This window comes from Coturnix japonica, chromosome 7 (genome assembly GCF_001577835.2).
Source record: "Coturnix japonica isolate 7356 chromosome 7, Coturnix japonica 2.1, whole genome shotgun sequence".
In the NCBI taxonomy this organism is placed as follows: Eukaryota; Metazoa; Chordata; class Aves; order Galliformes; family Phasianidae; genus Coturnix; species Coturnix japonica.
In genome coordinates, this window is record NC_029522.1 from 25306013 (window position 1) to 25333968 (window position 27956).

The window sequence follows — 27956 nt, forward strand, 5'->3', positions numbered from 1 at the left end:
TTCTGGATCATGTGTAATGACCTGCCTTGAAAGCCCCTTAAGTATTGTTAAGCTTCATTATTTTAAGATCACTGTCACTACACTATGGCAAATCTCGGCCATGGGAGTTTTGGGTTTCCTTTGTTAGAGTTTTTTTTGGGTTTTTTTTTGTGTAATTTTTTTTGCGAGTTGGCAGTGAGCTGTTGCAATGTCACCACTGAGCTAAAAGCCATAGTTTGTTCTTAATGCAAAACAGCCTTTCTTCTGGAAAGGACTCAGTTTATCCTTGCTTTTATAATAAGTACACTACTTGACTTGTCTTCATCCCTATTTTGTTGGTGGTGGTTTTTTTTCCCCAATTTTATTTTATGAGATTTTTTTTTTCACTTGTTCTTTGTTGGTGCATCCAGTTTGTAAGGCATGTAGGAATGGGAGTTCACCTCTGAAACGATGCTCTAAGAGCAGGGTTCACTTCAGAATGTAAAGCAAGTATTTTATGGGCTTCAGTTTATGCTGTTGCATTTGCCACAACTTCTGCTCAGTATTAAAGTAGAGTGGTTGGTTGTCTTTTATACTTGTCCATTCTATAAGGGAATGGTTTGGGAGTATGGAAGGAAAGTTGGAGAAAGTAAGGCATTTGTCAAATCTTCTGAATTATAGGAGATCTGCAGAACTCCCACAGTATCTGCAACTGTCTTTAAAACAAAACAAATATTTATGCAGCAATTTGGGTTAAGGAGATGGCAGCGGGAAATACTAATAGCTTCTGTCATAACATTTTTTTATTGATGATAAAATCTCTATTTGGTAATTATAATCAGTAATATGAGTAGTAATCCTGAGCTATTAGTTCCTGTAAAAGTAATCAGTTGTGGTTTTTTTAAGTCTGTGTATCTTTGAAAAGAAACGTGTTAAAAATGCATGTCTGAGAACATTTTCAGCTTTCATCCAGATAATTTTGGAATGCTGAAATATTAAGTTGCATAAGATGCAAATGCACATTCATTCTGGTTTGCTCTAAAGAATATATTTAAACATAGACAGGTGGAACAATTGAAACATAAGAAACATTTATGCAAACTTAAACTGCAGTCAGTTTAAGTATGATTTATCGCTTTTCTAAATATGTGCTTTGTTTGTAAAGTTTTAATTGAAAATAGCAAATTATAGTTTTGCTGAAGATTTATCACAGGGTTTTTTTAAACCCCACTGCACCAAATCCTAATCCAAATCACTCCTTAGTCACAAATTAAAAAAAAAAACAACAAACAATAATAATGTCATCCGCATGAATAAAATGGAAGATAAGTGCTTAAAGATGGCGTATCACCTCATCTCAGTCACTCAGATTATGAAGATTGAAGGCAAATTTGGCAAGGGTGCAATTATAATGAGAAAGGATATTTTTGTATTTAAAAATTAAAAATGAGCTTTAGTATCTAGGATGAACGTGATGGGCATAGTCAGCATTCTTCAGTTTCTAACAGAAAGAGATGTGTTTTAGTAGAAATTATACCCAAATTGGTTGAGTGAGGCAAGATCTGAAGGAATTATCTGCGCGTATGTATTGCTCAAGCATTTGTAGGCAGCTACCGCTTCTTCTTATAATGGATGGGTGTTACTGCATGGAATAAGTCCTGTTTTGGAAACAGAAAGTATAGATATCAGTTTAACAGACTTGGAAAGAGAAATAGGAACAGGTACATTTACTTGAAGTGATGTTTGAAGATGGCTGTGTTTTAATGAACTCTTCTAATATGTCTTCATTTCAATGACGGGTAATTTTTATGCAAACTTTCCCTTGAACTTCACAGGCACTAATTCATGGACTGAACAGACATTACTATTCCATCACTATAAACTACAGGAAGAATGAACTAGAACAGAAGGTAATTATTTTAGCTTTTATTCAAAGAACAAAGAACACTGCACAAACTACATGGGATTTGTGAATTCTAATTTTAGTTGCTGATTCAGGGGTTGCTTTAACAGTTCAGGGCTCATCTTCTAGAAAGCACCTAGATATGTAGTAATGTTGATGGAACCTTCTGAAAATGCATCCTAACATTCATGTAAGTACATTTGTGTCCACGTTTCACAGAAAGTCCTCATGCTGTTCTCCACGTGTAACGGGTTTGTGCAAAGTTGAGTTACCAGTGATGTAGGCTGAAAGACATACCAGCTGCTTTAGGTTTTTTAGGCTGGAATTACAGAAGCTGGAAGACTATATTTTCTAAAATAGAATTGTATGACCAAGGAGTCTCAGGTTTTTATTGGCTGTGATCACTTCAACAGAAGGTGCATGCAGTTGGCATGAACAGAGCTCCTGAAGATACCACTGAGTATCAGGAAGGTAGTGATGTCCTTCTTACTTTCACACATTTACAGAACAAGCATTATTCAGTAACTTAGGAAAAATGTTGTCTTTTGTATCAAAATTCCCCAATCACAAGTAAAATCCTCTAGCTTGACAGTCTCAGCCAGGAGAACAAACAGGAAAGAAATCTTATTCATCAACTACAGGAGTTAATTCTTGAAAACCCAGGTTCTAAGGCTCACGACTGCATGTTCATGGCTGTGTTACCATGAATAGTTGGATTTCATGATGCAACAGTCAGAATAGTTTTCATATTTTCTACTTTTAGAGAGCTAGAAGTATAAAAAGAGAAAAATTTTTAATAATGGAGGAATATTCTTGCAAGACTGCACTATTATGTAGAAGAGTCACTGATTCAAAAGAACTAGTTGCCTTGGGAAATGCCTGTAGAGCATCCAGAGGCTGCCATTAAAGTACAACTTCTTATCTGAAATTCCTAGTGTTAATTTGGTTTAATGGTCTACATATATAAATGATTACACATTGCAAGTAGGAGAACAATCATGACCAAGTTAAGGAAACTTCAGTCTGTGTAGTCTGTGAGGCAGTGAGTTATTTCTACCTTGCTCTCCTACAGCAGATTTAGATGTCAGAACACCCTCGTGGTGCTGGTTATCTGTTAATTCCATCTGTAGAAAGAAAATGACATGGTTCATCTATTAAACGAGGAGCCCATCGCACAAAGCCATACTTTAAAATCCAGATAGCCTAGCTAAACTGTCCATATGCAGTTTGCCCACAACTCCTTCTGTTAGTAACTAAGATCTTGCTAATAAGAATTATGACGCTTTCAGTTTGGTTCATATGCTCGAAAGCCAGGTTTCTTTGGAAGCAGTACATTAGATGAAGTAGCTTCTTTCTTTCATTCAGGTGGTGGGATCTGCAGGGTTTATGGATTCTTAAAATCTTCTGAAAAAAATACTTGCAAATTAAAGGCAAGCTGAAACTATTTGCTGAAGTAGTGCTTCCTACAGTCCTTGAGTGTGCAGAGCTGCAAAATAGGCTTTCCTTATGGATGAAAATCAGGAAATGGCTTTTGTAACTATTTCTTCTCTTTCACAAATGTCAGAATGTTATCAGAGAGCCAGGCACGTTTCAGATATTTCTAATAGTCATTGCTTTTATTGCCATGAAAAATCTGCTTCATTTTGTCATGTTTTTAAGGCCCTTTACTTTTTAAGAGGATGAAAAGGAGTCATGTTTTGGTTGCTTTGAAGTTCATTTTTTTCACAACTGTAGCAGCTGCTTGTGTATAGTTCAGGACAATAAGTTAAGCCTAAATACATTTAATCAAAGAATTAAAATATTTTTTCAAATTTAACACAGGCCAAAAGCTTCAACTCTTCTTTATCTGGCTGCTAAAATATTCACCTACCTGCTACCTCTTCAGCAATACACTTGTGCATACTCAGCCTCCAGCAAAACCACTATATTACGAAAGAAAAGAGTTCCTGTTGGTGTAGATGTGACTCTGGTTTCTGTGCTTCGTTTTTACATTTAGGCTTCAAAATTTTTTAATCCTTAAAAACTTAGGGGAAATCTGTTGTCTGCTTTAGTGGAATATTTGATTGTTGAATTTCCTTAGACACTGCAAGGTCAGTAATTTTTATTATACTCTTAGTACTGTAAATTAGACATTGCCATAGTACTTGAATGTAGTTTATGATGCATGCTCTAAACAGGTTTTATTTTGCAGATGTTGCTTAATTTGCATAAGAAGAGTTGGATGGAAGGTTTGACACTTCAGGACTACAGTGAACACTGCAAACTCAATGAAACTGTAGTGAAGGAGATGTTAGAACTAGCTAAGAATTATAACAAGGTATTCATATCCCATAATGATGTAATTGTAATGTTTATGAAGTAATTTGATTTCAGAAGTAAGAAGGTGATTATCATAAGCCCTATTCAAAATGAATTGTATGAGTTTAGCCCATAAGAAAAAGAAATTGTTGCAGGAGGAGCACTTTGGACCTTGGTGATTATTAAAGTGCTATGATACATCTTCAGGCTTTGTCACAAAGTTTTTGCCCCAGATAAGCAAAATGCTTAATCACATGTTTCCCTTTGCAATATGAGTAATTAAATTAATTTTGTACTTAGTGAAAAGAATCTCGGATTTCTGTAGTTCAAAATGAAATTGTGCTCTTCATTCCTTCAGCTAAGGTCTACTTGTCCAGACTACAGAATAGCAGAAGAAAGCTTGTTTATTGTTATCATCACAGTAGATAGGCAGGTAGTAAATATTCAGAATTGATTCTAGAGCCTAATTTCATGTTCTTTTTAGAGAAGGAAATTATTATTGGGGTTGTAAGGAAGAAGAATCAGTTGCCCGTACTGTTTTAATACTGACCTTTTCAAAATACTAGACATAGATAACCATTCCAGAAGTAGTAAGCTTGTCTGTCATTATTGACAGAGGCAATTTTTTTCTTAAATCTAAAAAGCCCTTGAAAGTAAAATTCAGTATTACATTTGCTAGGTAAGTTAATGGATTTACATAGTACAGATACTGTGTCTGAAGACAACAGAATATGATAAAAATGCATTGGTGACTTTAAGCACTTATAAAATGTACTTGTGATCAAACCTCTAACAGTTGAAACAATGTAGGCAACATGCTTTTTGCTGTACCACTTTAACTTTTATCTTTAACTATCAATACCCCTCACTTAGCATTTTTGCTTAAAAGAGATTTGTGAATCCATTTTGCTTACCTGACAATAAAACTATTTGCCTTGATCTTTTGCGCCAACACTTGGTAATTAAACCTATGTGTGCTGAAAAGCTGAAGCACTTTCTTTTTGACTTTCTAAAACGTGTTGCCGTTTGATTTTTATTTTTTTATTTTTTTGGTGAAAGAGAAATATATTTGAGAATCTCGTGGCGTGGGGAAAAAGTAAATGAAATCTGAAACATTGACCTTTTCTGTGTTTCGTTCACAGGCTGTTGAAGAAGAAGATAAGATGACACCTGAACAGCTGGCAATAAAAAATGTTGGCAAGCAGGTGAGGTGCGATGAATTAGAGGTGGAATGATACGCTTCCTTCATTCTAAATATTAATTTCCTTACTTGTGCGTAGGTGATTTTATTTCTACATGCAAGATATTCTCAGTGCTCTGAATAGTGAATTTATTTTTGCTGAAGGTTGGGGTGTAGGGAGCAGCGTGGCTTTTGGCCTTAGGTAATCATTAGAATATCAGCAAGTCACATTCCATGTGCATTTGTATTAGATGCTGAGGAGCGCTGTTAAGATTTGGTAGTTTTTCCTTTTTATTCTCCTTTCCAAGGGGATGCATAAAGATATCCTTGTCTGTACTGTCAGAAAGGTCAAAACCATGAAGGCTTTTAAAGAACAGCCATGTTGAAAAAAAGATGAGAGTGTAGTTTATACCTTATCGTGGCTAATGAGCCAGCTCACCCTGTCCTCCTTCATAAGCACAGTCAATGCTGAGCTCCAATATGCACGTGTGCGAGTAAGATGCATAGCTTCATATTGTTATTGGAGTGAAACAGTTTAGAACCATAAATGAAACTGAAAACATCTATTCAAATCATTCTCTTTACAATGCCCGGAGATAGAGGACTTCACAGAGAAATACTTACATTTATGATTTTAACCTAAAAGCTGAGGGAAAAAGCTGCTCTGGAAAAAGAGGATAAATGAGCAAAACAAGTTGGTAAGAGATTGCATTCAAAATTCAAGAAAGGCAACAGAAACAAGAAATAGCTTTATAACTGAACAGTACATCCTTGAAGAACCAATATTTATTGTATTACTAATAGCAGAAGAATTTAAAGGATTCTGGATTGCTCTTATGTGTCAGCTTCTAGCTGCTATGTCATAACACATCTACACTATTGTTCAGTCACTCGTGTATTTCTGTAGCATTCAGAACAATAGAGTTTATGCTCACCTACACAAACGTAAGTATATATAATAAAACATGTGACAAAGGTTGTATTTTAAGAGCTTTGGTGTCATCTTAAACATGATTTGAGCTCTCATCATTTAAATCATTACACATATGAGGGAGAAAAATATCTGTTTTGAATAAGTTCTTTTTAAAGAAAAGCCATTTTTCCTGATAAAATTACTGAGTAATTTCCATGTGTTTTTGTTTCTTTGCAACTTTTATATAGAACATTTTGTAAACAGGCAGCTGCTCAGGTTTAGCTTTGCATTTTTCAGAACTTTAAACATCATGTTGTGCAGCTCTGTTTATTTTTTATGGGTATTTGTGTGCTGATTTTCTCATGGTCTATACAACTACTTGAAGACTTTACAGGACTAGGCTGCAGTTTTGCACAAGTATCTGAAAGCAAACAGCTGAGTACCAGAGCTGAGGTGAATTCCTCATGTTGTGTTTTGTCCTTAAAACTCACAGCTGTTGTGGTTGTACACCTTCAGAGTACAGAGAACCTTCAGAGGCTGTATAGGAATGCAGTTCCTAAACCAGTCCTCAATTACTCTGAGTGATGGTGTGGACTAAGCAATTTCTGAATTCCTATATGATAAGTCTAGTTAGAAAGCAACATTCTGGAGCATCACCAGCCTCTTAACTTGCAGTGGTTTTACAATGATGTAATTAAAAGTGTTCACAGAGATTTACTCATTTCTCTTACTGCATCCTTTGTGTTTCAGGACCCAAAACGTCATTTAGAAGAGCATGTGGATGTGCTGATGACTTCAAACATTGTCCAATGTTTAGCTGCTATGTTGGATACAGTTGTATTTAAATAACCCATTTCCTTTTTGTGATGCTTTCTGTGTATATTTGTTTATTGTTTCTAATACTCACAAAGAGAGACTGTTGAGGCTATATTTGGTTAAACAGAGACATCTGACTTCATTTGCAGTTTAAGTGCAGTTCTCTAACACCCTCCAGTCTCTAATTGTGCAGTTGCTTCGGTTTCCTTACATCAGGGTCTTTACAGATTCCAAAGCATTTTAAGAACACAACGTGGGCAAAAAATGTATTAAATTTTCATTTAATATTTGGGGGAAAAAATCAGTAGTACATATATATTTTGATTGTTGCAACATAATAAAAATACATTTACAAGCCTGTCTTAAGTTCTGGAAGATCTTCTTTGTGAAAGAGTGAGGGGAATTAATGATGTATGAAACATGCTGGTGAAACACATTTCTGCCCACTGTCACACTACTGAGATAGTAGTTGCTAGGACGGCAGAAGATTCTCCAATGAAACTTGGCTCCCATTGATTGCCAAATATTCTTTTTGAGATAGAAAAAAAAAGGTATTAGCACTGAATTCCAAGGCTTTACAAAAACCAAAATGCTGAAAATTATGCTAAGCACTGCCTTTCAGTAGTATTCAAACTGTAATATCCACAGAAGACAACTGACCTTAAGAAAATGCATTCAGTTCTGCTGATAACTGATTCACACAACGCTCACCAGTGGTGTCATAAATAGCAGTATTCTGAGAATAAACGCTGAAGTGGCAGAGGCTGCTCTAAGGTTATAGGAACCTTTCCTCCTGTGAAAGAGGAGGTACATGAGGTGCCCGTATGTATAAATATAAGGAAAGAGTCCCAGCTGGAATACGACATTTGAAACCCTTTCCACAGACTGGAGAGGGAAACGCTTCCCGTGGGGTGGGTGGGTTTGGTTGCTTGGCTGAAGGCAGACAAAGCCAAGTACCGGCTTAGGGGGGTGCTTTTGAGTTTGGGTAGGAGCTCAGGGGTGGTTTGGTTGGATTTTAGGTGTTGGAGGTGATTAGGCTGCTTTGAGCCCTTTTTGTCTGGTGGAAGTGTTTGTTCTTTTTCTGTCACTCATTCACAGTGTTTCAACTGCTGGAATTTTTTTTAAACTACAGCAGATGAGTGTTTTTAAAACTCCTCGATACAACTTTCGATTTTGTTTTTAAGGATTTTCAAGTGATATGACTGTTTGCATGGTAAACAAATGGACCCTAAAATTATGTTTTATTTCCCACACGGTGACAAAGAATTTTCTATTTATCTGTTCATGACCGTTCAAACATTCTTCTGTTTTCTTATTTAGGCCTTTAACTATTTTCAAGTAGCTCCCTCTCAAAGTATATTTAGCATGCGTTGACTTCAGAGGGAAACATGTAGATTTTTGCAGCTGCCCTCCTTATGGCCTTCACTCTGCCCCCACAGTAGGCAGCAGAAAATGGAGACAGCAAACCACATTTGCCTGTGGTTAAGATCAGTGGAAGTGCTTTCTGGCCATCCCTTGGGGAAGGCTTATATGGACCGTGCCCTTGTCCCATGTGTGCCCCCTGCTGCACTCGGAGGGCTGTGGCTACTGGGGGTTTGGAGTAATGTGGTGCTGCAGAACAAGGAGAGCTCCTGCAGTGCTCCATGTAACATGCATGCAAGGCTGGGGCATGCAGGCATCTAAAGTTGTAATTTTTGCACATTCTAAATTTATTTTGACAAATGTACATCTTATAGAGGGTGGCTGAAGAGAGTCTTGGAGATGCAGATCCCCTGTAGCATGAGCCTGTGCTGCAATACCCTTCTTTCCATCCAGTCCCCGGTTTCGCTTGCAGAGGCACAATTTTCCATTTACTGAGATATTTCATGAATAATCAAAAAGCTGTTTTTCGGGGCATCTCTCCTCATTTTTGTCCAGTGCTTTAGAAGCTACACAGAGGATTTGGAAGAGTGCATGTGTGCGTGCAGTAACCTGAAAGGCAGCTGCCTGTCCCCAGCCCAGAGGAAGAGGTCTACGAGCAGCTGCCTTCAGAGCCTGCAGCCACAGCCCTTCATTAGCAGCCTGACCCCTCGTCACCTGTATCAGTGAACCTCTCCTCCTGTCTGTGACGGTTCTGGAGCACCACCTGCCATTGCATCTCTCCCCATTATACCAGTTTAGGAGTTGTGCACTGAGGATTTTTGGCATACATTAGCACTTCCATGTGATTGGCAGTACACCACTGAATTCATTGCAGCTCTGCATGCGTATGGGGGTAGCGACACAATTCGAGGCCGCATTTCCTGGGGTCGAGATGTGTTTCGACATAGCTCCTGCATGTGTATCCAACCCCATTCCCTTTGCACTGGGGTTGAGCAGAGAAATGCAGAGGCAGGCACATGGGTGAGATGGGTCAGGAGCAGAATTAAGGCTGAGAGCGATAAAGCACCAACTGGGGAAGGCACAGTGCAGAAAGTTGCCTATGCCATACCACCAGACTGTGAGCAAACACCTGCTTTTTGCTTCATGCATGATTTTCTTACAACAATTTCCACTCAGCGTGTGCAAAATAGCTTCTCTTGCACACCAGCCACTGGGATGAGCTGCTGAGCGACTCCCAAATGCCTGCAAGAGGTGGGAGTCTGAACCTGCCCCGTAATGGGTCGCGGTGCTGCCGGCACACCCTGGGCTGAGTGCACGAAGTTGCAGCCGTTGTGCATCCGACAGTGGGGCGGCCCTGGTTGCTTTATCCGGGAGTGAAATTGGAAGCTGGTGTCAGCAGGGAAGAGAAGTGGTGGGGAGCATCCCTGGGGTCCAAAGCGCTAAGGGGAAAATAGTAAAAAAAATTAACCAAGTGTGTTCCCCTCCGGAGCAAAAATAATAGTCACACGGACGCAAGTGGGGCTTTTAACAGCTTTTCAGTTCGCCCAGGGAGGGCAGCGGGAGCACCGCGGCCTTCCGCAGGTTCCCCCGCCTCTCCGCCCCGGGGGCCCAGGCGGCTCCGCGCTGCGGCCGCGGCCCGTCGGGAGGAAGCTGTGCGCTCCGCGAGGTGCCGAACCGCGCCGGCAACGCGCTACCGAAGCTCTCCATCCCATCTCAGAGCCGTGTGCGGGACCGAGTCACACCGGGGGGTGGGGGGAAAACAGCAGCGAGAGGCGCGAGCCCCGGAACAAGAGCGGATGGCCGCGTCGTTTGGCTGATAATCCGCGGCGTTACAGCGCCCCGATATTTATTTCCTACGGAACCCGGGAACGCGCGGCGGGCGCCTCGGGGCGGACGGGCTGCACGGTTCTCGCTATTCCTCAACTTGGGGCCGAGCCCCGGGGCCCGGCGGCCGTCCCCGCAGGCGGGGCGGGGGCACGCGGTGTTGGGGCAGCGCGGGGCAGCGTTCCAGCCGCGGTCGAAAAAAGAACATAAATGCGGGAAAGGTCACAGAATAACGAGCTCTAGCAGCAAACACGCTCTTCCCTTCCCCCCTTCGCCTTCCTTCTATCTCACAATAAAATCATCTCCTTCAATTTGCCATGATCGTCGCGACCGGGAGCCAGGTGATTATCCTAATTAATGTCTATCTAATTAAATTACTGACAGCGGTTAACCAATGGCAGGAGCCGTTTCATCCTCTCCACAAGCAGCGAGATCAAAAGTGAGTCTTTCCTGATTGCTGCATAGTGTCAATTGGCCAATCTCTTCTCCCAGGGAAGGAAGGAAAAAAAAAAAAAAAAAAAAAAAAAAAAAAAGTAAATCAAACGTTTGGGAAGCATTTGGTGGATGAAGTGCTTTCTGCCTACCGAGGGTCCCAGGATGTCTCGCTTCTGGTAGCGAGCAGCCCTCAGCTCCAGGGACGGAAGGGTTATTGCTGCGGTGCAGAGCGATGCAGCTGGAGCATTGTCTTTCTCCCTCTATCATGCTCTCCAAGAAATTTCTCAATGTGAGCAGCAGTTACCCACACGCAGGCGGATCCGAGCTTGCCTTGCATGATCATCCCATTATCTCGACCACTGACAACCTGGAGAGAAGTTCACCTTTGAAAAAAATTACCAGGGGGATGACGAATCAGTCAGATACAGACAATTTTCCCGACTCCAAGGACACACCAGGGGACGTCCAGAGAAATAAACTCTCTCCCGTCTTGGACGGGGTCTCCGAGCTTCGTCACAGTTTCGATGGATCTGCCGCAGATCGCTATCTGCTCTCTCAGTCCAGCCAGCCCCAGTCTGCTGCCTCCGCGCCCAGTGCCATGTTCCCTTACCCCGGCCAGCACGGACCCGCTCACCCGGCCTTCTCCATCGCCAGCCCCAGCCGCTACATGGCTCACCACCCCGTCATCACCAACGGCGCCTATAACAGCCTCCTGTCCAACTCCTCGCCGCAGGGCTACCCGGCGCCGGGCTACCCCTACCCCCAGCAGTACGGCCATTCCTACCAGGGCGCCCCGTTCTACCAATTCTCCTCCGCCCAACCGGGGCTGGTGCCGGGCAAGGCTCAGGTCTACCTGTGCAACAGGCCGCTCTGGCTGAAATTCCACCGGCACCAGACGGAGATGATCATCACCAAGCAGGGCAGGTAAGCCGCCGCAGCCGCCGCGCGGAGCCGCCGCGGGAGCCGCCCGCCGCCACCACCCCGGGGGAGCCACCGGGACCCGGGCAGCCCCGCGCCCGTCCCTACGCGCAGCGCTGCGCCCCGGGCACGGACCCGAGCCGGGATTTTATTCCCCTCTCGCCGCCGGGAGCTGCGAGGATGGCACAGCGGGACGGCTCCTCCGCGGGCGCGAGTCGCCGCTTGCTTTCTTTTTGCCTTTATTTTTTTTTTAAAATTTTTATTTTTGCCTTTTTTTTCATTTTTATTTTTATTTTTTTTTTTATAGGCGCATGTTCCCTTTCCTAAGTTTTAATATTTCTGGTCTCGACCCCACGGCTCACTACAATATTTTTGTGGATGTAATTTTGGCGGATCCCAACCACTGGAGGTTTCAGGGAGGCAAATGGGTTCCTTGCGGCAAGGCGGACACCAATGTACAAGGCAAGTTTCTCCAATTAACACTTTTCTCGACACATATGTAGGTGAGAACGATTAATTAAAGCCTTTGTGTGCCGACTAGCGCGTGGAAGGGTCGGCGGCGCTTTGAGAAAAGAGAGGGTGGAGGAGAAAGCGGAGGGCGATGGGGGAACGCGGTGCGAGCGGTGAAAGGGGGAATCGGCGCTGCCCTCGCGGGGGCTCCGCGCTGTGCGGGCCCGGTACGAGCCGCGATGCCGCTCTGTCGTTCTGCCCAGGGAACCGCGTGTACATGCACCCCGACTCCCCCAACACGGGAGCGCACTGGATGCGCCAGGAGATCTCCTTCGGGAAGCTCAAACTTACCAACAATAAAGGAGCATCGAACAACAACGGGCAGGTCAGTGGGGGAACGGCTCCGCTTATTTTTGTTGTATTGGGCGGAACCCCGCACTCCCTGATCGGACGAGTATAGACGTGTTTTAGTCGTGATTTTACGCTACCGTGGCCGGCTGCCGGGGCAGAGGCGCTCCGGGCGGGCGGCGGTGGGTCCTTCCCGGCCCCGTCCTCCCCGTTCTGATCCCCGCTTCTCCCCGCTCCCGTCCCTGTGCCCGACAGATGGTGGTCCTGCAGTCCCTGCACAAGTACCAGCCCCGCCTGCACGTGGTGGAGGTGAACGAGGACGGCACGGAGGACACCAACCAGCCGGGCAGGGTGCAGACCTTCACCTTCCCCGAGACGCAGTTCATCGCGGTCACCGCCTACCAGAACACCGATGTAAGGCGCTCCCCGCAGGGCGCGGCAGCTTCTCCCCCTCTCCTCGCCCTCCGCTTTGCCTTCTCCCGGGGCCGAGAGCGGCGTTTCCCGGTGCCCCGAGGGGCTCCTTTAGCGCGGCCGCGATGTGCGCTCCGCGGCGCCGTCCCCGGTCTCGGTGCCCCCCGCTCCCTGCCCTGACCGCTCGGCCCCGGGCTCCGTGCGCTCAACGCGGCTGGAGCTCGCGGCTCTGCCCGCACCCGGTTGTATGATGGGACGCAGATCGAGTAACGATATTTCTGACAATACGGTGTTAAGTGGGATATCGAGCGTGATTTTTAGAATCAAGTAAATCTCAGCGTTCCCTTTGCCATGTCTGCGGGCACGCCACTCCGCCGCGTTATCTCCACGCCCTAGCGGCGATCCGGCGGACCTTCCCGCTCTCACCCCTCGCTTTTCTCCCCCTTCCCCAGATCACGCAGCTGAAAATCGACCACAACCCCTTCGCCAAAGGCTTCCGGGATAACTACGACACGTAAGTGGCCGCGCCGCGCCTCTGAGCGGCCTCGGGGGCAGCGGGCGGGGGCGAGGGGGCGGCCCGCGGCTCCCGGTGCGCGCAGCGGGGAGGGCGCGGTTGTGGCGGCCGCGTTCTCCTCGTGCAGCTGAGAACCAGGAGCGTCCTCTCGGTTCGACACTCGTGGGGCTTCGCCGTCCCCGCTGTTAGTGGGAGAGTCCACTCTCCCCTCGATGCCCCGGGACCACCGTGCGGGGCCTTCCGAGAGGCCCGGTGGCCTTCGACCGGGAGGGCCTTCCCCTTTTTTGTAGGGAAAAACTTGACGGGGCGTCGCTGCAAAGGAGCCGGGGGGAGGGGGAAGCTCGATGTTGTCTCGCACGTTGGATTTGTTTAAGGGCCAAGTTTTATTTTGGATAAGAAATTCCAGGAGGCGTGGAGGGTTAATTAAAGCACAGTTTTAGCCTGAATTAAATACAGATAGTAGTTATTCATCCATTAAAGTTTTTATAATCGCAAATTGCAGCCCAGCATGGGAGAATTATATATAGGCCACGCAGGGATGCGTCTGGTTCCTCGTTTCCTACAGTAGGTGTTTAAAGATTAGCTTAATTTAAACTCCGTAAAATGTTGATGGTTCGTCTGTGACTCTCAATAATAAGTGTTAAGCAGCTGCCACAATCCCTTAGGCTGCTCGCCGCAGTGGCCGGGCCGGGCCGCCTGCTGGGTTCGCGACGGGAGCGGCGTTTGTGCGGCTCAGCGGCTCTCGGGGCTGGGAGGCAGAGCCCAGAGTTCGGGAATCCCAGCTCAAAGCGGGACTGAGGGTGTGGGGACTCGAGGTGGTCGTCCGTGCCCGGGCCGGGGCGGCGGGCACCCAGCTCTGTCCCCTTCGCTCCCGCAGGATCTACACGGGCTGCGACATGGACCGGTTGACGCCTTCCCCCAACGACTCGCCCCGCTCGCAGATCGTTCCCGGGGCCCGCTACGCCATGGCCGGCTCCTTCCTTCAGGACCAGTTCGTGAGTAACTACGCCAAGTCCCGCTTCCACCCCGGGGCAGGAGCCGGCCCGGGACCCGGCGCCGACCGCAGCGTGCCCCACACCAACGGGCTGCTCTCCCCACAGCAAGCCGAGGACCCGGGGGCCCCCTCGCCGCAACGCTGGTTCGTCGCCCCCGCCAACAACCGCCTCGACTTCGCCGCCTCCGCTTACGACACGGCCACCGACTTCGCCGGCAACGCGGCCACGCTGCTCTCCTACGCGGCGGCCGGCGTCAAGGCGCTGCCTCTGCAGGCGGCCGGCTGCGCGGGGCGGCCGCTGGGCTACTACGCCGACCCGTCGGGCTGGGGGGCCCGCAGCCCCCCGCAGTACTGCAGCAAGTCGGGCTCCGTGCTCTCCTGCTGGCCCAACAGCGCGGCGGCGGCTCGTATGGCGGCCGGCAACCCCTACCTGGGGGAAGAGGCGGAGAGCCTGGCTCCCGAGCGCTCCCCTCTGCCGGGCGCCGAGGACTCCAAGCCCAAAGATTTGTCCGACTCTAGCTGGATCGAGACGCCGTCGTCCATAAAGTCCATCGATTCCACCGATTCTGGGATTTACGAGCAGGCTAAAAGGAGGCGGATCTCCCCCTCGGACACCCCGGTGTCCGAGAGCTCCTCGCCCCTCAAGAGCGAGGTTCTCACCCAGCGGGACTGCGATAAGACCTGCGCCAAGGACATCGGCTACTACGGCTTCTATTCGCACAGCTAGGCTCGGCCCGGCCCGGCCCCGCCGCCGTTTTGCACAAGAACCTCTCCGCGGTTAGCGAACTGACCCCCGCCCCCAGCCGCCCCATCCGCCCCGGCCCGGCCCGGCAGGGAGGGAGGAAGAGCAGCCGCCGCCCCCCCCCCCCCCGCCCGCCCCCGCGAGGCCCCGGCCGGCCCCGCCGCACCCCACTGTCAGTAGGATGCTCAGACTCCAACCGTCCAGCGCTTCCTTCCTCTCACCACGGATGGATACCAGGGGACGATAGTGCTAGTGGGGGAAAAAAGAGCCTGTGAAATGCCTGTACATAGTACTTAATTTATTACTTTTCTTTAGTTTCGTTTCCTATTCGTTGGAGTTTTTCTTTCGTTTCTTACTGTTAAGTCGTAACACTTAGATCCTGTTTCAATCTTCCCCCTTCTGCCCCCTCACCCTTCCCCTGCCCGCCCCCAGGTGACCGCGAGCGAAGCTCTGTCCGCCTTTATCCGCAGCTCCTCGCATGAACGAATCCCGCCCCGCCCCGGGCCGACACGGCTGGGCACAAGCGAGCTTCCCTCCGGCAGAACAGAAATACGTCTCGTAGGAAAGTCGATTAAAGTAGCATGACGCCTTCCCAAAGCGAAATTCACCGCCTCTGTATCTTTCTTTAAAAGGAATAGCTCGACGGCAGCAATATCATTATTTTCGTGATATTCCTCCTCCCTTTGCCCCCGAGTGCCAAATCCATTACCGGTCCCTGCAGGTGCCAACTACGCTGACAAACTCTTCTCAAATTTCTTTGCAGTTTTCCCCTCATTCTTTATATCGCTGTAAATCTTTGTAATGAATGATCTTGAGAAAAAAAAAAAAAAAAAAAAAAAAAAAAAAAAAAAGCTATAGACGACTGACTTGTTGGTAACCGTAGTGTAGTCCAGTGGAGATGAATTGTGACTTGTATATTTTACTGCATTTAGTTTCGGAATTGACTTTTCCATCCAGTAGCTGACCGAGCTCTGCCTGCTCCGCCGCTCACCTCGGGCTGTTGCCACGGCGGAGCGGGGCCGACCCGCGGCTCTTCCCGGCGAAGCAGAGCAGCGAAGCCTTCGGATTTCGAGTAGCAAATCCACGCAATTAACGCGTTTTTATACGAGAAAAAACAATTACAAACCGAAATATGCATCGGGCTAAGTATTCGGTCTAGGTTACGCTCGGCGGGGAAGTTTCCTAATAGAAATTCAGGGTCATAAACGTGTGTATATTTTTGACTCTTCTGTAAATCGAATGTTGTGATTTTTATATTCGTTCTGTTACGTCCGTGGAACTGAATACTTTATACCAGTACATGCTCCATTGAGAAACGTTTCGGTTTTTGCCCGTTTGTATCGTCTGTGTATGACAAGTAAAATAAACCTGGCAAAACGCTCACGTCTATGGGGCAGCGTTGCGCCGTCCGTGACAGCGGCCGGCGGGAGATCCCGGTGCCGGCCGGGAACGAGAGCGGGCGGGAGGAGCGCCGTCGGGTCGTGGGGCGGAAGGGCATCATCCCGTGAAAACCCCGACGACGTTTTGTTGCGCGGCGTTGCCGTGCCGCCCGTCGGTCCGTGCGCGCTGCCGACCCACTCGCGGACGCCCGGCCGGAGGACCGAGGGTTCTCCAGGAAGCGCGGAGCGGCCGCGCGGATCCCCGTCTCGTGGCGCTGCCCCTCGCGCCCGTGCGGCTCCACTCGGGGCTCGCTCCGAACCTCGCGCTGCCGGAGAGGTCGAGCGAGGGCGGCTCGTGCCCCGTGGGGGCCGTGGGGCACCGCCCGCGGGGACGCTCGGAGGCCCGTGGGGGCCGTGAGGCGGTACCGCCACGAACCGAGTCCGCTCTGCGCCTTCCCCCCCGTCCGCACCGGCCCGCAGGCGGACTCCGCGACGTTACCGATGCCGGCAGCCCGCTCTGTCTCCCACCCCGCAAAGGGCGAAGGCCCGGCCCTGCCACGCGCGGTGCTTCCACGCGCGGCCCCTCTGAGGTGAGCCCGAGGCCGTCGAGTGCGGGAGTCGCTGTGGGGAAGCGGCCCCAGCGCCGTCAGGACGGGCGGTGGGATCGGGCAGCGGCTCTGCCTGCTGGGTCCGGGATGGGCGCTCGGGGTGCGATAGATCTGAGCCAAATTCCCCCCCGAGCTTCCGCGCTTAACGGTGTTCCGTAACTATTCCGACAGGAGGTTGGAAACCCGTAACTATCCCTGAGAGAGGCTGGAAGAGAGAAAGGCTGCGGAAGGGCTATTTCCTGTCGGTAGGTCAACTTGCTATTATTACAATCGATTATTATTAGCGTTGTAAGTGCGGGTGTGTATCTGCCACGCCCGTGTTTGCTGACACGTGAAGGTGTCTGCGGCTCTGACCCGGTGTGCTCCGTGCAGCTGAAGCAAACCCTGAGTCTGATTTGTCGGAGCAGCAGCTAATTGCGTGTATTACGTGTGAAGTATAATATTACCCTGTCCGCACCGAGCCGACTTTGAAATTAATTATTCTGGAAAATAATCTGGTCAGATGCCCCTCTTTTGCTATCCGAAAATAACACGAGTCGAGCTCCAAACAAGGTGATCCACAGAAAGTAATCCGAAGTTCTGCTGCTAATACTTTTCTGCGATGCTTCACATTAATGCTGTGTGGAATGCAATACAGCGATGTATGCTCTGCAGATTTTGCACGAGTACGCTATGCATATTTGATGACACATTGCATATTTTAACAAGGTTTTTAATGACTGATTGAAATGTTTGCTAAGATATTTTTTAAGAGCTGGAGGAGAAATGGTTGTGGAAAATGTGTGTAATAGAATAGTGATAAGGATGGGAGGGCTTTGATTGACAGCATGAGGAAGCAGATGGATGACTAGGTAGGTCAGAGGTAAAGATGCCTTTGACAGCTTTTTAAGTTCCTTTGGCCATTTTGGTCCAATGAATCATGCAAAACATGTGTACATTACTAAACTGATGTCTCCGCATCGTTTACTGTTGGAATCCTCATCTTTTCAAACCCACCCTAACCTTCTTTCATCACCACTTGACGTGCTATGTCTAAACTAGATTGCAAGATCCTAAGAAGGCAAGAATCTGTCTTGTATTACTTGTCAGCAAAAAGAAAAAAAAAAAAAAGTAAAAAAAAAAAAAAAAAAAAGAAGTCATGTAAACCTATGGAGCTAGAAGAACAACCGCGACAGATTGGCAGAATAGGCGTAAGGTGGGACACGTTCTTCTTAATTTTCGCTGTCTGGTCATCACTTCCCTCCCCTAGGTAGTGCTTGAGGGAACTGTGGTGAACAATGATTTTTTTTCCCCCCAGCTGGCATAAATCTGGATCTTTATAAGACTGATAAGAGTCCTAATTGCAAAATTTTCCTTGTAATGTTATGCAGTGAGTTCTGTTGCGATAGTTTTTCTTGCTGTCTGTGCTTTCAGGTGCTTTGTGTGCCCCCCACAAATCACTTTGTCAACTGGAAATGCTCTGGTTTGTCCCTGTGAAAGGTTACTGACTTTGGAAATCGTATTTGAATTGCATAGGAGAATTTTAAATTCACCGAGAGACAGAAATAGAACATCTCTGTACTGGGAAAAGCAGGGAAAAAAGGGATTTTGCATGGAAGTATGCTTTCCAGGTACTGTTTCTGGGCAAGATGCATCCTAGTTTTCATTTTAAGTATTAAAACTTGTCATGGATGTGGTCTCCGTTGGGGAAGGTGTGACTGGCTGGGAGCGGGGGGCAAAGTCAAAGTAAAAAATGGAGATAGCAGAGTGATAAGTAGATGGAAGGCAGCAGAGTGTTTGCGTTCAGTGCCCCATCTTCTCAGCTAGATAGATGTAATATGTTCGTAGTAGTCCAGAGAGCCACTCAGCTCAATGATAACATTTTGCGCACTTATCAGAACGTGTATTAATTTGAGAACGCACAAGTAAAGCACTGCTTGTTTCAGAGCACCATCACCCGAAATCTTTCCATTTGTTCAGATTTGTGCATCTGAAATGTGTATCTTTGAAATGTGTACATGTATATATGTATATATATGTATGTCTTGAAGTTTCGTGCATAGGCAATATTGTCCTTCTGATAGAGGTAGGATAACCATTAATTCTCAAAGATCCAAGGCTGCCACTCCAGATTAGGTACAACTTTTGGCGTGATAAAATATATTGCACAATAAAATTGGTGGTGTTTTATTCATGCTATCAGTGCAGTTGCCCAGGGCTGCTCTGTTTCTAACATGAAGGGGCTGATATGAGTATGAATGACCTTCCTGGTCTTAATATGACTTATTTTAGATCAATTAATTTCTTTTTTTTTTTTTTTTTTTTTTTTTTTTTTTCCCTCCCTCCCCAAATTTAAGACAGAATGAATGAAAAACGTCAGGTGCATTCCTTCTGGGTAAAAGTGTCTACACTATTAGGTTGTGTTAAGAAGCATTTATTTCTTAAGCTTTAAATAAGAAACAGCTGGTTATGACTTTGAATCTGTTTTAAGAGACATTTTAGGTAAAATGTTGATAGCTTGTAAATGTGTATTCCTGCCTTAGTCTCTGATCGTGCATGCAAGTTCATATGTGTGAATAATGTAAAGTAAGAGGTCAGTCCTACAAAGACTATTCTCTTGTCTAAAAATTCACAGACATAAATGTTTTCAGGATCAAGGCCTTTTTCGATAATTGTGATATTCGTGTACCTTGAAGTGACTGGCTAATTTAGAATACACTTAATAATCTGATTTTTTTTTAGTATAGCAGAAACACCGCATTGATGAGTTACCCAAGCACATCAGACAAGCTCCCACTTCAATCATCTGCAATACATTTTCTGGCTTGTTTGGGTCTATATACATATATACATACATACATATATATATACAAATTTTAACTTTCTAGTCCTGGCACTGACACTGAATTTAAACTTATTCTTAAAAGTCACATCTTAATTTCCATGGTACATGCTTCAGGACTGATTTCTGTAAGCAGGCTTCTTCCTCGATACGTGTTCAGTTAAGCACTGACCATTTTTGTTTATCCCAAAGCTGATAACATTGGTCTGGGGCTGAATGGGAGAGTACAGCACCAATATCTGCAGCTGAGAGAAAAATTCAGACTGCAGGAAGATGTCCTAGTTTAGATGGAGACACCCACCCACCAAGTATTAAACTGAAATGACAAATGTAAATTAAGGAATGCTTTTGGTGATGGCTTAACACCTTGTTACAGCCGATTTACCTTTGTGGAAATGTTAATGTAAGGGCAGATATAATTTATCCGGGATAGACCACAGCTCAACCATGGGATCTGCACCTGTGGGCTTCTCCCGTTGGAAGTGCTGACACAGTATAGGGCTGGCTGTGCTTGCTGTCTGCCTGGGACCCTCGGGGCTCATGCCCATGTGTGGCCATATCTTCTGGGAGCCCCACCTCACTGCCCTTCTGCCTGTTGCTCTGGCATTAGTGCCTGCATTTTATTAGATTCAATCTGCAGTGCGGTATCACACAGAAATGACTGCTTGCTGCACTATGTCCTTTGTCATCAAACCTTTACAATATTTCCCCCCTCCTAGTATTGCCACTGCTTTGTCACTGTACTTCTAAAGCACCCTGAGCTTGTTGTGTTAGCAAAAGAGAGCACAGGGCTTGGATGAGCTGTAAGGTGCTGAATAAAAGGTGGAAGGTTTTGCTTTCTATTGACAGCTCCTGCATCAAGGCATTGAAAACACTGCGTGAGGGGTAGGGGCATTGTTCAAAAGGTTCTGAATTGTTTAGCAGCCTCTGTTAAGATATGATGAAAATCTCACTGAGAAACTTGAAGTGCTTCTAAATCCTGCTCGTCCTTTCGACAGCTCTTCTTCTTGGACATATTATTGAGCAATTACTTCAGATACTAATAGAGGACTGGTATGTTTGGTATATATTACTTTTTAAATAATCTGATTAGATTATGGGAATAACTGAAGCTTCATTTATTCTTATTGTCAAAGCTGATTTTAATGCTTTATTTGTCTTCATAGTTAGATCAAAACCGGTCTGGCTGATGTATGCTGTGCAAGAATTCATCCCCCTTTTAGGGGCAGTATTTAGGCCAACAGGATCCCTTTAGTATTAAAGAAACGTTCAGAAGTTAAATGGAAGAAATTAATCAGATATTTTCACTCTTACACACGTCAAAAATTTTGCGATGTCCATTTTTCTTTTCACACATTTTAGAGTCTTATTTAGAGTAGCTCTTTTTCTTCTGTGCTGAATAGGATGAAAAACCCCGATGTTAACTTTCTGTGTTGTAGTTTTAAGCACTTCAGTGTTTCGATCAGTGTATTTCCCTACAATGTTCACTTAAAATTTTTGTCTGATCATTGATATCAATGGATATTATTTGAAATATTTTAATTTTTAATTGCATTTCTATTATTCATTTTTGTAAGTAGACATAAGCTAAAGTAACATAAAGTGTAACAGTAGCAATAAAAACTTACCTCAATGACACATGGGTGTATGATTGCTTCAGGAATTCATTTCACTATGTGCCAGTTAGGTGGATGTAGCTTAAAAGGTCAAATCCACGGTGGTCCACTGGCACCATATGCTCATTTTTGCATGAAAATAAGCTTGTTTTACATTGTACTGGAGAAACAACCCAAGTGATAGTCCTATTACAGTGTAAAGTTCAGCAGTTACATACACAGATGTCTTTAGGATGAGCACCTATGTCCGTTTTACTTTGGCAGTGTTGTCTGCTGTGGATCCTGGGGTATTTTTGCCCCTTAGGAATCAAACTGCAGTTCTATCATCACGTTCAAATTTACCACTGATAGATGGTCAAGGACAATGATGGTGCTAAATACGTGCCCTGCTAAGTGGTACAAGTGTATTCAGTTTCAGTATTATTTTGATACCTACAGATGCACTGGATAATGATCCGGGAGAGTTTAAATCTGCTCTGTGTAGCTCAGTCTTTCCTTGACGTTGGGTTTACTGTCAGTTCAGTGCTCTGAAATGACTTGTGTGGAATGGTGCTGCTGCAGGGGAAGGGCAGCCCAGTGGGCGAGTGTGACCGCAGGGCTGCAGCAACCCAACAGTCCCCCTCAGAAGCAGGTGGGCATGGGATGAGTTTACTCATAGCAGTAAAGCTCTCCCCAGAGAGTTGTTTAGGATAGTGCATGCATTGTTGAATGCCTGGCTGATGCAATAGGACCTTCCTGAACTGATGCAAATACACCAGTAGTTCCCAGGCAGCCTGGGGTCTCCTTCCATGGAAGATCTCCAGAGGTTCCATGAGCTCCAGTCTCTGCCTTGCTCTCCTGCACCTGTTTCCTCACAGGGGATGGCTTCCTCCATGGCTGGTTCTGTTCAGAGCTTGAGCATGTGGGCGAGTGCTCTCTTGTTTTGTGGGGGATGCTTCAACAAGGACCTTTTCTTACTCAGGATTAGTGAAGAGGAAGGGATGTGTGGAAGGCTGCTTTATTTTGCATCCAAATGCTTTTATTTATATTTACCAAGTTTCTTGTGGTTGTGAAGTATTTAACTTACATAAAAGGTGTGTTTTTATATGAGTCTGTCTGTATACGAGTTTAACCTGAGTTAACAGGGTGTCTCTTTGTTAGATTTCTCCTAAGCAGCAAGTAACTGGCTAACTCTTCGTATTACAGGGGTTGCATTAAAATTTATAGGGCCACAGTTGATCTGAGCTTGATTCTTTGGAACTTACTTATTACCTTTGCATTTTTAACACCATTTTCTAAAAGACTGTCATTAAGAGGGTACCTTAATAATAATATATTTTAATTTGGTTATTTTGTATAATAACCAAATAATAACCCCTCCCCCCCCAGAGCTACATAGACATGCTATTTTGCTTGAGAAATATTGGATTTTATACATCTTATACTATTTTTTTTCTTTCCTATTTTTCACTGAAAAGCAGTCTGTGTAAGCAGCTTTAATTTATATTTCACATTTTCCCACATTGGAGTATCCTTCTATTTAGGAGCAAGTCAGTTGGAGTTTTACTCCAAGCCATTGAATTTTTCTTCCTTGTTTTTGGTTTTGATGGGTTTTTTTTGTGTGTGTGAAAGGCTGTGTATGCACTGTGCAGAAAGATCAGCGTGGTTATTGTACTTACAGTACCCTTTGCAAATTTTTATGTCATATTACAATGCTTGTAGTGACAATCCACAGCTACTCAGAGGTTGGAAATTTTTCTTGAGCATCTCCACCATCTGAGTGTGTGGTGCACTTGTATGAAAGCTTGCATAGGTATCAGCTCTCATTGAGTTCTGTCTAGATTTGCATTCTAGCTGTAAAGCACACAGCTGTGTGAAGAATAGACTCTGCAATCTGGGAGATGCATCTCTAGATTCTTTTTCAGCCACTGTTACTAGAGGCTTTGTTTCTGACAGTTTCCAGTTTTGGATATATAATACAATCACTTATTGTGCACCTACATGCTGAAGCTAGAGGCTGTTTTTCATCTGTTCATGTTACAATTAGTTATGTAAATAGCAACATATGCTGCAGTGTTCACCCTGCCTTTGTAGAAGTGTTGGCTCAGGCTCTGCTTAGAAGTTAGCTGGCAGAGGTGGTTGGTGCTTCGTGGCACAGACTCTGAAGGCAGTGCCTTTTCTATCAGTTTCCTCTTGGGTACAGTGTTTTGTCTGTAGCACTTGTTTATACACCAAAGCCAATACTCTTTGGAAGTCAGACTTTTATGATTCCCAACATCTGTTTTGATTCATGTGTGGAAGTATGTGGGTAATTGCAGGTGTGCTATTGGACACATCCCATCTACATCTGCTATTCTGTTTAGGTTACTTCTTTAAGTTTGAACTTGTGCTTCTTCCTAATGAAAAAAAACCCAGCCCTTTAGTGAGATTTGGGTACCTAATTAAATTGCATTGTTAGTTATTCCCATGTAAAAACCTTACAATTGTAATCTCTTCAACGCCATCAAATATTCCTGTGTCTTCATGCAAAATGGCTCATTTAGAGAATCTGAACAAAAAAGTAGGTTGCCAAAGCAGCAAATTGCAAATGATGTTTTAGGAGTGCTAACATGCACTTGGTTTTTCAGCAGGGCTTCTGAGTATATGAAGCATAAGTTTCCATTGTTGGAGCTAGAGAAACTGGACAGGCTTGCAGAACCTTCTTATCTAATAGCTTTACTCTACCTCTCTGTACAGTGCTCTGTACAGTGCTCATTCTTTAAAGTCAGTTTTGGTTTGCAGTGTTTTACATTGTGGCACTACAGGATATTTGATATAGAAGCTCCTCCAGATCTCACTAACAAAATTAACTAAACACTTAATGTAACTCTGTGTCATTACTTGTATCTGTGTGATAACACCACGTTGCCAAGGTCAAGCATCAGTGTAATAGTCAACAGGAGCTTAATATCTGGGACAAGATTGAATTTGGATGCTGTGAAAAGTCTAAAAAATAATTCAAATAACATTCAGGTGGGAATCCAAGACTCCACTGTGGACTGATGAAAAATGTCCTTAGATATTTCTAAGTTCACAGCCTAGCTAACATATTTAATGAGCAGTTCGGAGTCTGTTGGATGCACAGACTGAAAATAAGTTGTGCTGAGTGAATATATTTCCTCATAGAGAAGGAAAATTCCCAAACCCAAGACCTCAAAATAATGAAGTTATTATAGTCTGAAAGGTAGTAAAGAAAATCCTGTAGTACTGTAGAACTGTGTTGGAGGAAAGCACACGCTAATCAACAGGCTGTGCAAACAGGTTTTCATCAGCGTCCTTCATCTGATGTCTTCCAGTTACATTAATTAGATCTTTTGTTTCAGGGAAGATCAAGCATTAGTCTTTGAGCTGGAAGTTTTTAATTCCAGTGTGATTTTACATGGTGTGCACATCAGGCTCTATTTAAGATATGGGGTTTTGTTAGCAAACATCCTCTCTTCCATTTTACTATTCATGTTAGTAAATTTCTGAATGCGTATGGTGGCTCATGGAAGGGTAAATTTCAGTTATTAAGTGCCCAGTTGGTACAATAGCAGCTACCTTTCACTGAGATGTTGATAGCTGTGCTAATTAAAATTACTTTTTTTCTGCCCTCAGCACAACTTAAATGAGTCTTTTAAGACCTTTTTCCAGTAAGCACATGTATGTAACATCTGTGCATAGGCAAATACTTTAAAACAAACTATAATTATGTTAATCATATTATTGATAGGGTAAATGCTGAATGTTGAATTTAGTAGCAAGGATATTAATTTGACCTTATCAGTGGATTAAAATGCTATTTCTGTAAGTATATATATTTTTTGTTTTGAAAGTCAACCTATTCTCCAAATGTACTTAAAATGTTAATAAACTATTAAATGAACAAGTAACACTATATTCAGCATTTTTACACCATTTCTACAGTGGGTAAAATTGTAGTATAAAGTTGGTGTATACTCGATAACAATTTACATGTTTATTTTACCATCTGGTAAATGTGTAAACGATATTTTGAGAAGCACATTTCAAATTCACTTTAACAACTTATCCCCGACAATATGTATCCTATCTCATGTACTGACTAGAAGGATTTTGAAAACCTCTCAGAAAGAAATGCAGTAACAAAACATATAAATTTTTCCGTGATGCTTCAGATCAAGCTTAGCATGAAGCAGAGGTCTCACTATTTGGGAAATATTGTGGTATGATAGTGGTGTTAAAGAGAGATTTCAGGCTATTTTACACACCGTGGTATAAAGATATCATATCGTCTTCCCTAAAGAAACCATAGGGTGCATAGGTAGTAACAACAAAACAAATACAGTTTGCTATGTTGTTGTCTAACTGTATTGTATCCTTTCCAGGGGGTTTGAATTTGCTATCTCTTGTGTCTAAATATGGGAAGCTCATTATTAGAAGTGTTACAATGAACCCCAAGTGGATTGCTTTTCTCGTGTACTTTAACAGCAATTTGACACTGCAGCCTTCTGCCTTTTTATTTTAGTCTTCTGTTTATTGGTCTCTTTGGATTAAATTGCAAGCACTTTCTTAAATGTAACAAACTAGAGAAGATTCTGTTGTAGCTTGGCTTTTGTTCGCTCTTTCGTAGCGGTTACTAAACTTAGCTGGGGGAAGTAAAAAACCAAAAGACTTCCTTTTCTCCTTCTCTAACCCCAGTAAAATTTAAAAAACCCCGTCCTGAAAGCAACTCTGTCTGGAGAACACCTCCACACTAATTACCATCTGGCCGATCTGCAAATGAGGTTTGGGAGCAGATTTCAAATATAGGCTCCAGCTAGTTTGTGACTTGTATTAATCCATTAGTCTTTATGAAGAGAGCTGAAAACATTTAGGCAGCATTTTAACTTTTGGAAACCTAGTTAGGTACCTATTTGTTCCTTTCTTGACTGGGAACCTGCTCAGCAATGCTCCCTCAGTGTCTGTAGAAGCCAGTTTTCCTTAAGTACAGACATCAAGACTTTGAGTCTAGGAGAAAAACAAACAGGCAATGCTCTTAAAATACCTGTTAAAATGCATCAGTGAAAAAAGCTACGTATAAAACCATTTGTTTAAACTCTAGTTAACTCCTATATCAAAGTTAATGAATTTAAAAACAATATTTATTTTCAGTTATGTACTATTTCAACATGTGGGGAGAAAATAGTGATAATAATAAACCACAAATATAATCTTAAAACCTGTATTTGTATTCCTACACAAGCTAATTAAGCACACTGAATTTAACAGTACTGATTTGTTTAATTTAGACATTAAATGCATTTCACTAATGAATTTCAGGTTTAGCAGCTTTTTTCTCTTCCCTTACAGAAAGATTAGACAAGACCTTTTTTGATTGTAAATCGGTACAATCAAAGATGATATAATTGTTAGCAGGCTGTTAAATTTTGTTTTTCACCTGTCTTCCCTTTGCTGGCTGCTTGTTCTGTCTCAGCTCTGTGAGAAAGTGCTGTCAACCTTACGTAAACAATAATTTATTATTTTGTTTTTAATGAAAAAACAACCCAGAAGCCCTTTCAGCAAAAGAGCAGTAGTGTTTAGAACACCTGCTGTTATAAGAGGTCCTTGTACAATGTCTAATCACTTCATAGGTAAAATCCTAGCAGAAAACAACTGGAGTATGCAGAACCAAATATGTGTTTTGTAAAGCTAATGGCAGTTTTTAGTAGGTACTGAAATTACCTTTCTCTTTAGATAGGATGATCTCTTAACATTAACAGCTATCTAAAGAGATATCTATCTCTTTTAATGTGGAAGTAAACATCTAAGAATCACTTAAAGGTTTAAAGTGACTTCTGATTGGAATCACCTGGAAGAAATGGGCAACACCTGGAAAATCTGCTTGATAGTGAGCTACAGCTGTTTCCTGAAATGGCATGGGTTTGAAGGTATGTAACTCATGGGCTTGGCCTTGAATGTTGGAAATCTTTTCTTTTTCTGTATTGTGTTAGAATTTTAATATGGCAATTTTCTGTGAAGAATAATTTTGTTCTTTAAGCATTTGCTGTCATATATGGTGGTGGCCAACACCAGGCAGGAGTCTGCCTGTTGCCCTGTCTATGATTGTGCTGACCACGGTGGACTCCAAGAATAGTTCTTTTGGCTTGAAAAACATAAGCTGTATGCTGGCTTAAAGTAATGTTTTCTTTTTAGTGAAATATTATCCAATCTCACTTAAGAAAGATTAATTAATAAAATGACCTTTCAAAAAAGCGAGTTAAAATTGTATGCTTGGTTCTCATATTGTTAATAACTGGTGCTCTTAGGCCTCAGAAGCTTCCCCCCCTCCCACGCTTTTCAGTTTGCTCGCTTGTTTCCCAAAACTGTAAATATCATACTATGTATTTGATATTCAAATTTTGAAAATAAAATTGTAAAATAAAATGTGACTTTTTGTTTTTATGGGTTTTGATATGAACTAAAATGGAACTTTTAAAGTGACATAAAC

The 27956-nt window shown here is 44.1% G+C and overlaps 2 protein-coding genes across 3 annotated transcripts in view; both read left to right on the forward strand.

Moving 5' to 3' along the window:
• Window positions 1-7429, forward strand: part of PSMD14 (proteasome 26S subunit, non-ATPase 14) — a 44207-nt gene extending 36778 nt beyond the window's left edge. Inside the window, exons 9-12 of the mRNA XM_015869143.2 lie at window positions 1794-1868; window positions 4053-4178; window positions 5302-5364; window positions 7003-7429. Coding sequence (XP_015724629.1) covers window positions 1794-1868; window positions 4053-4178; window positions 5302-5364; window positions 7003-7101 — 363 coding nt within the window. The 3' untranslated portion in view covers window positions 7102-7429. The remainder of the gene's footprint in view (window positions 1-1793; window positions 1869-4052; window positions 4179-5301; window positions 5365-7002) is intronic.
• A 3350-nt stretch (window positions 7430-10779) lies between these two features.
• On the forward strand, window positions 10780-15164 carry TBR1 (T-box brain transcription factor 1). Of its 2 annotated transcripts, XM_015869243.2 has the most exons (7): window positions 10780-11613; window positions 11915-12069; window positions 12321-12442; window positions 12661-12819; window positions 13269-13330; window positions 14208-14325; window positions 14431-15163. In XM_015869243.2, exons 1-7 carry the CDS (start codon window positions 10922-10924, stop codon window positions 15049-15051), a joined length of 1929 nt encoding a protein of 642 aa, XP_015724729.1. In that variant the 5' UTR covers window positions 10780-10921; the 3' UTR covers window positions 15052-15163. The 2 variants fall into 2 exon arrangements, with proteins under 2 accessions (XP_015724729.1, XP_015724728.1); XM_015869242.2 differs by having other exon boundaries at window positions 14208-15164.
• The last annotated feature ends 12792 nt before the right edge of the window (window positions 15165-27956 follow it).

What these genes read in the sequence shown, in the direction of transcription:
- TBR1 (XM_015869242.2), top strand. Translation starts at nt 10,922, where the DNA reads ATGCAGCTGGAGCATTGTCTTTCTCCCTCTATCATGCTCTCCAAGAAA. An exon ending in CATCGAACAACAACGGGCAG is followed by an intron (nt 12,443 to 12,660) that starts GTCAGTGGGGGA and finishes TGTGCCCGACAG; the next exon opens with ATGGTGGTCCTGCAGTCCCT. An exon ending in TTCCGGGATAACTACGACAC is followed by an intron (nt 13,331 to 14,207) that starts GTAAGTGGCCGC and finishes TCGCTCCCGCAG; the next exon opens with GATCTACACGGGCTGCGACA.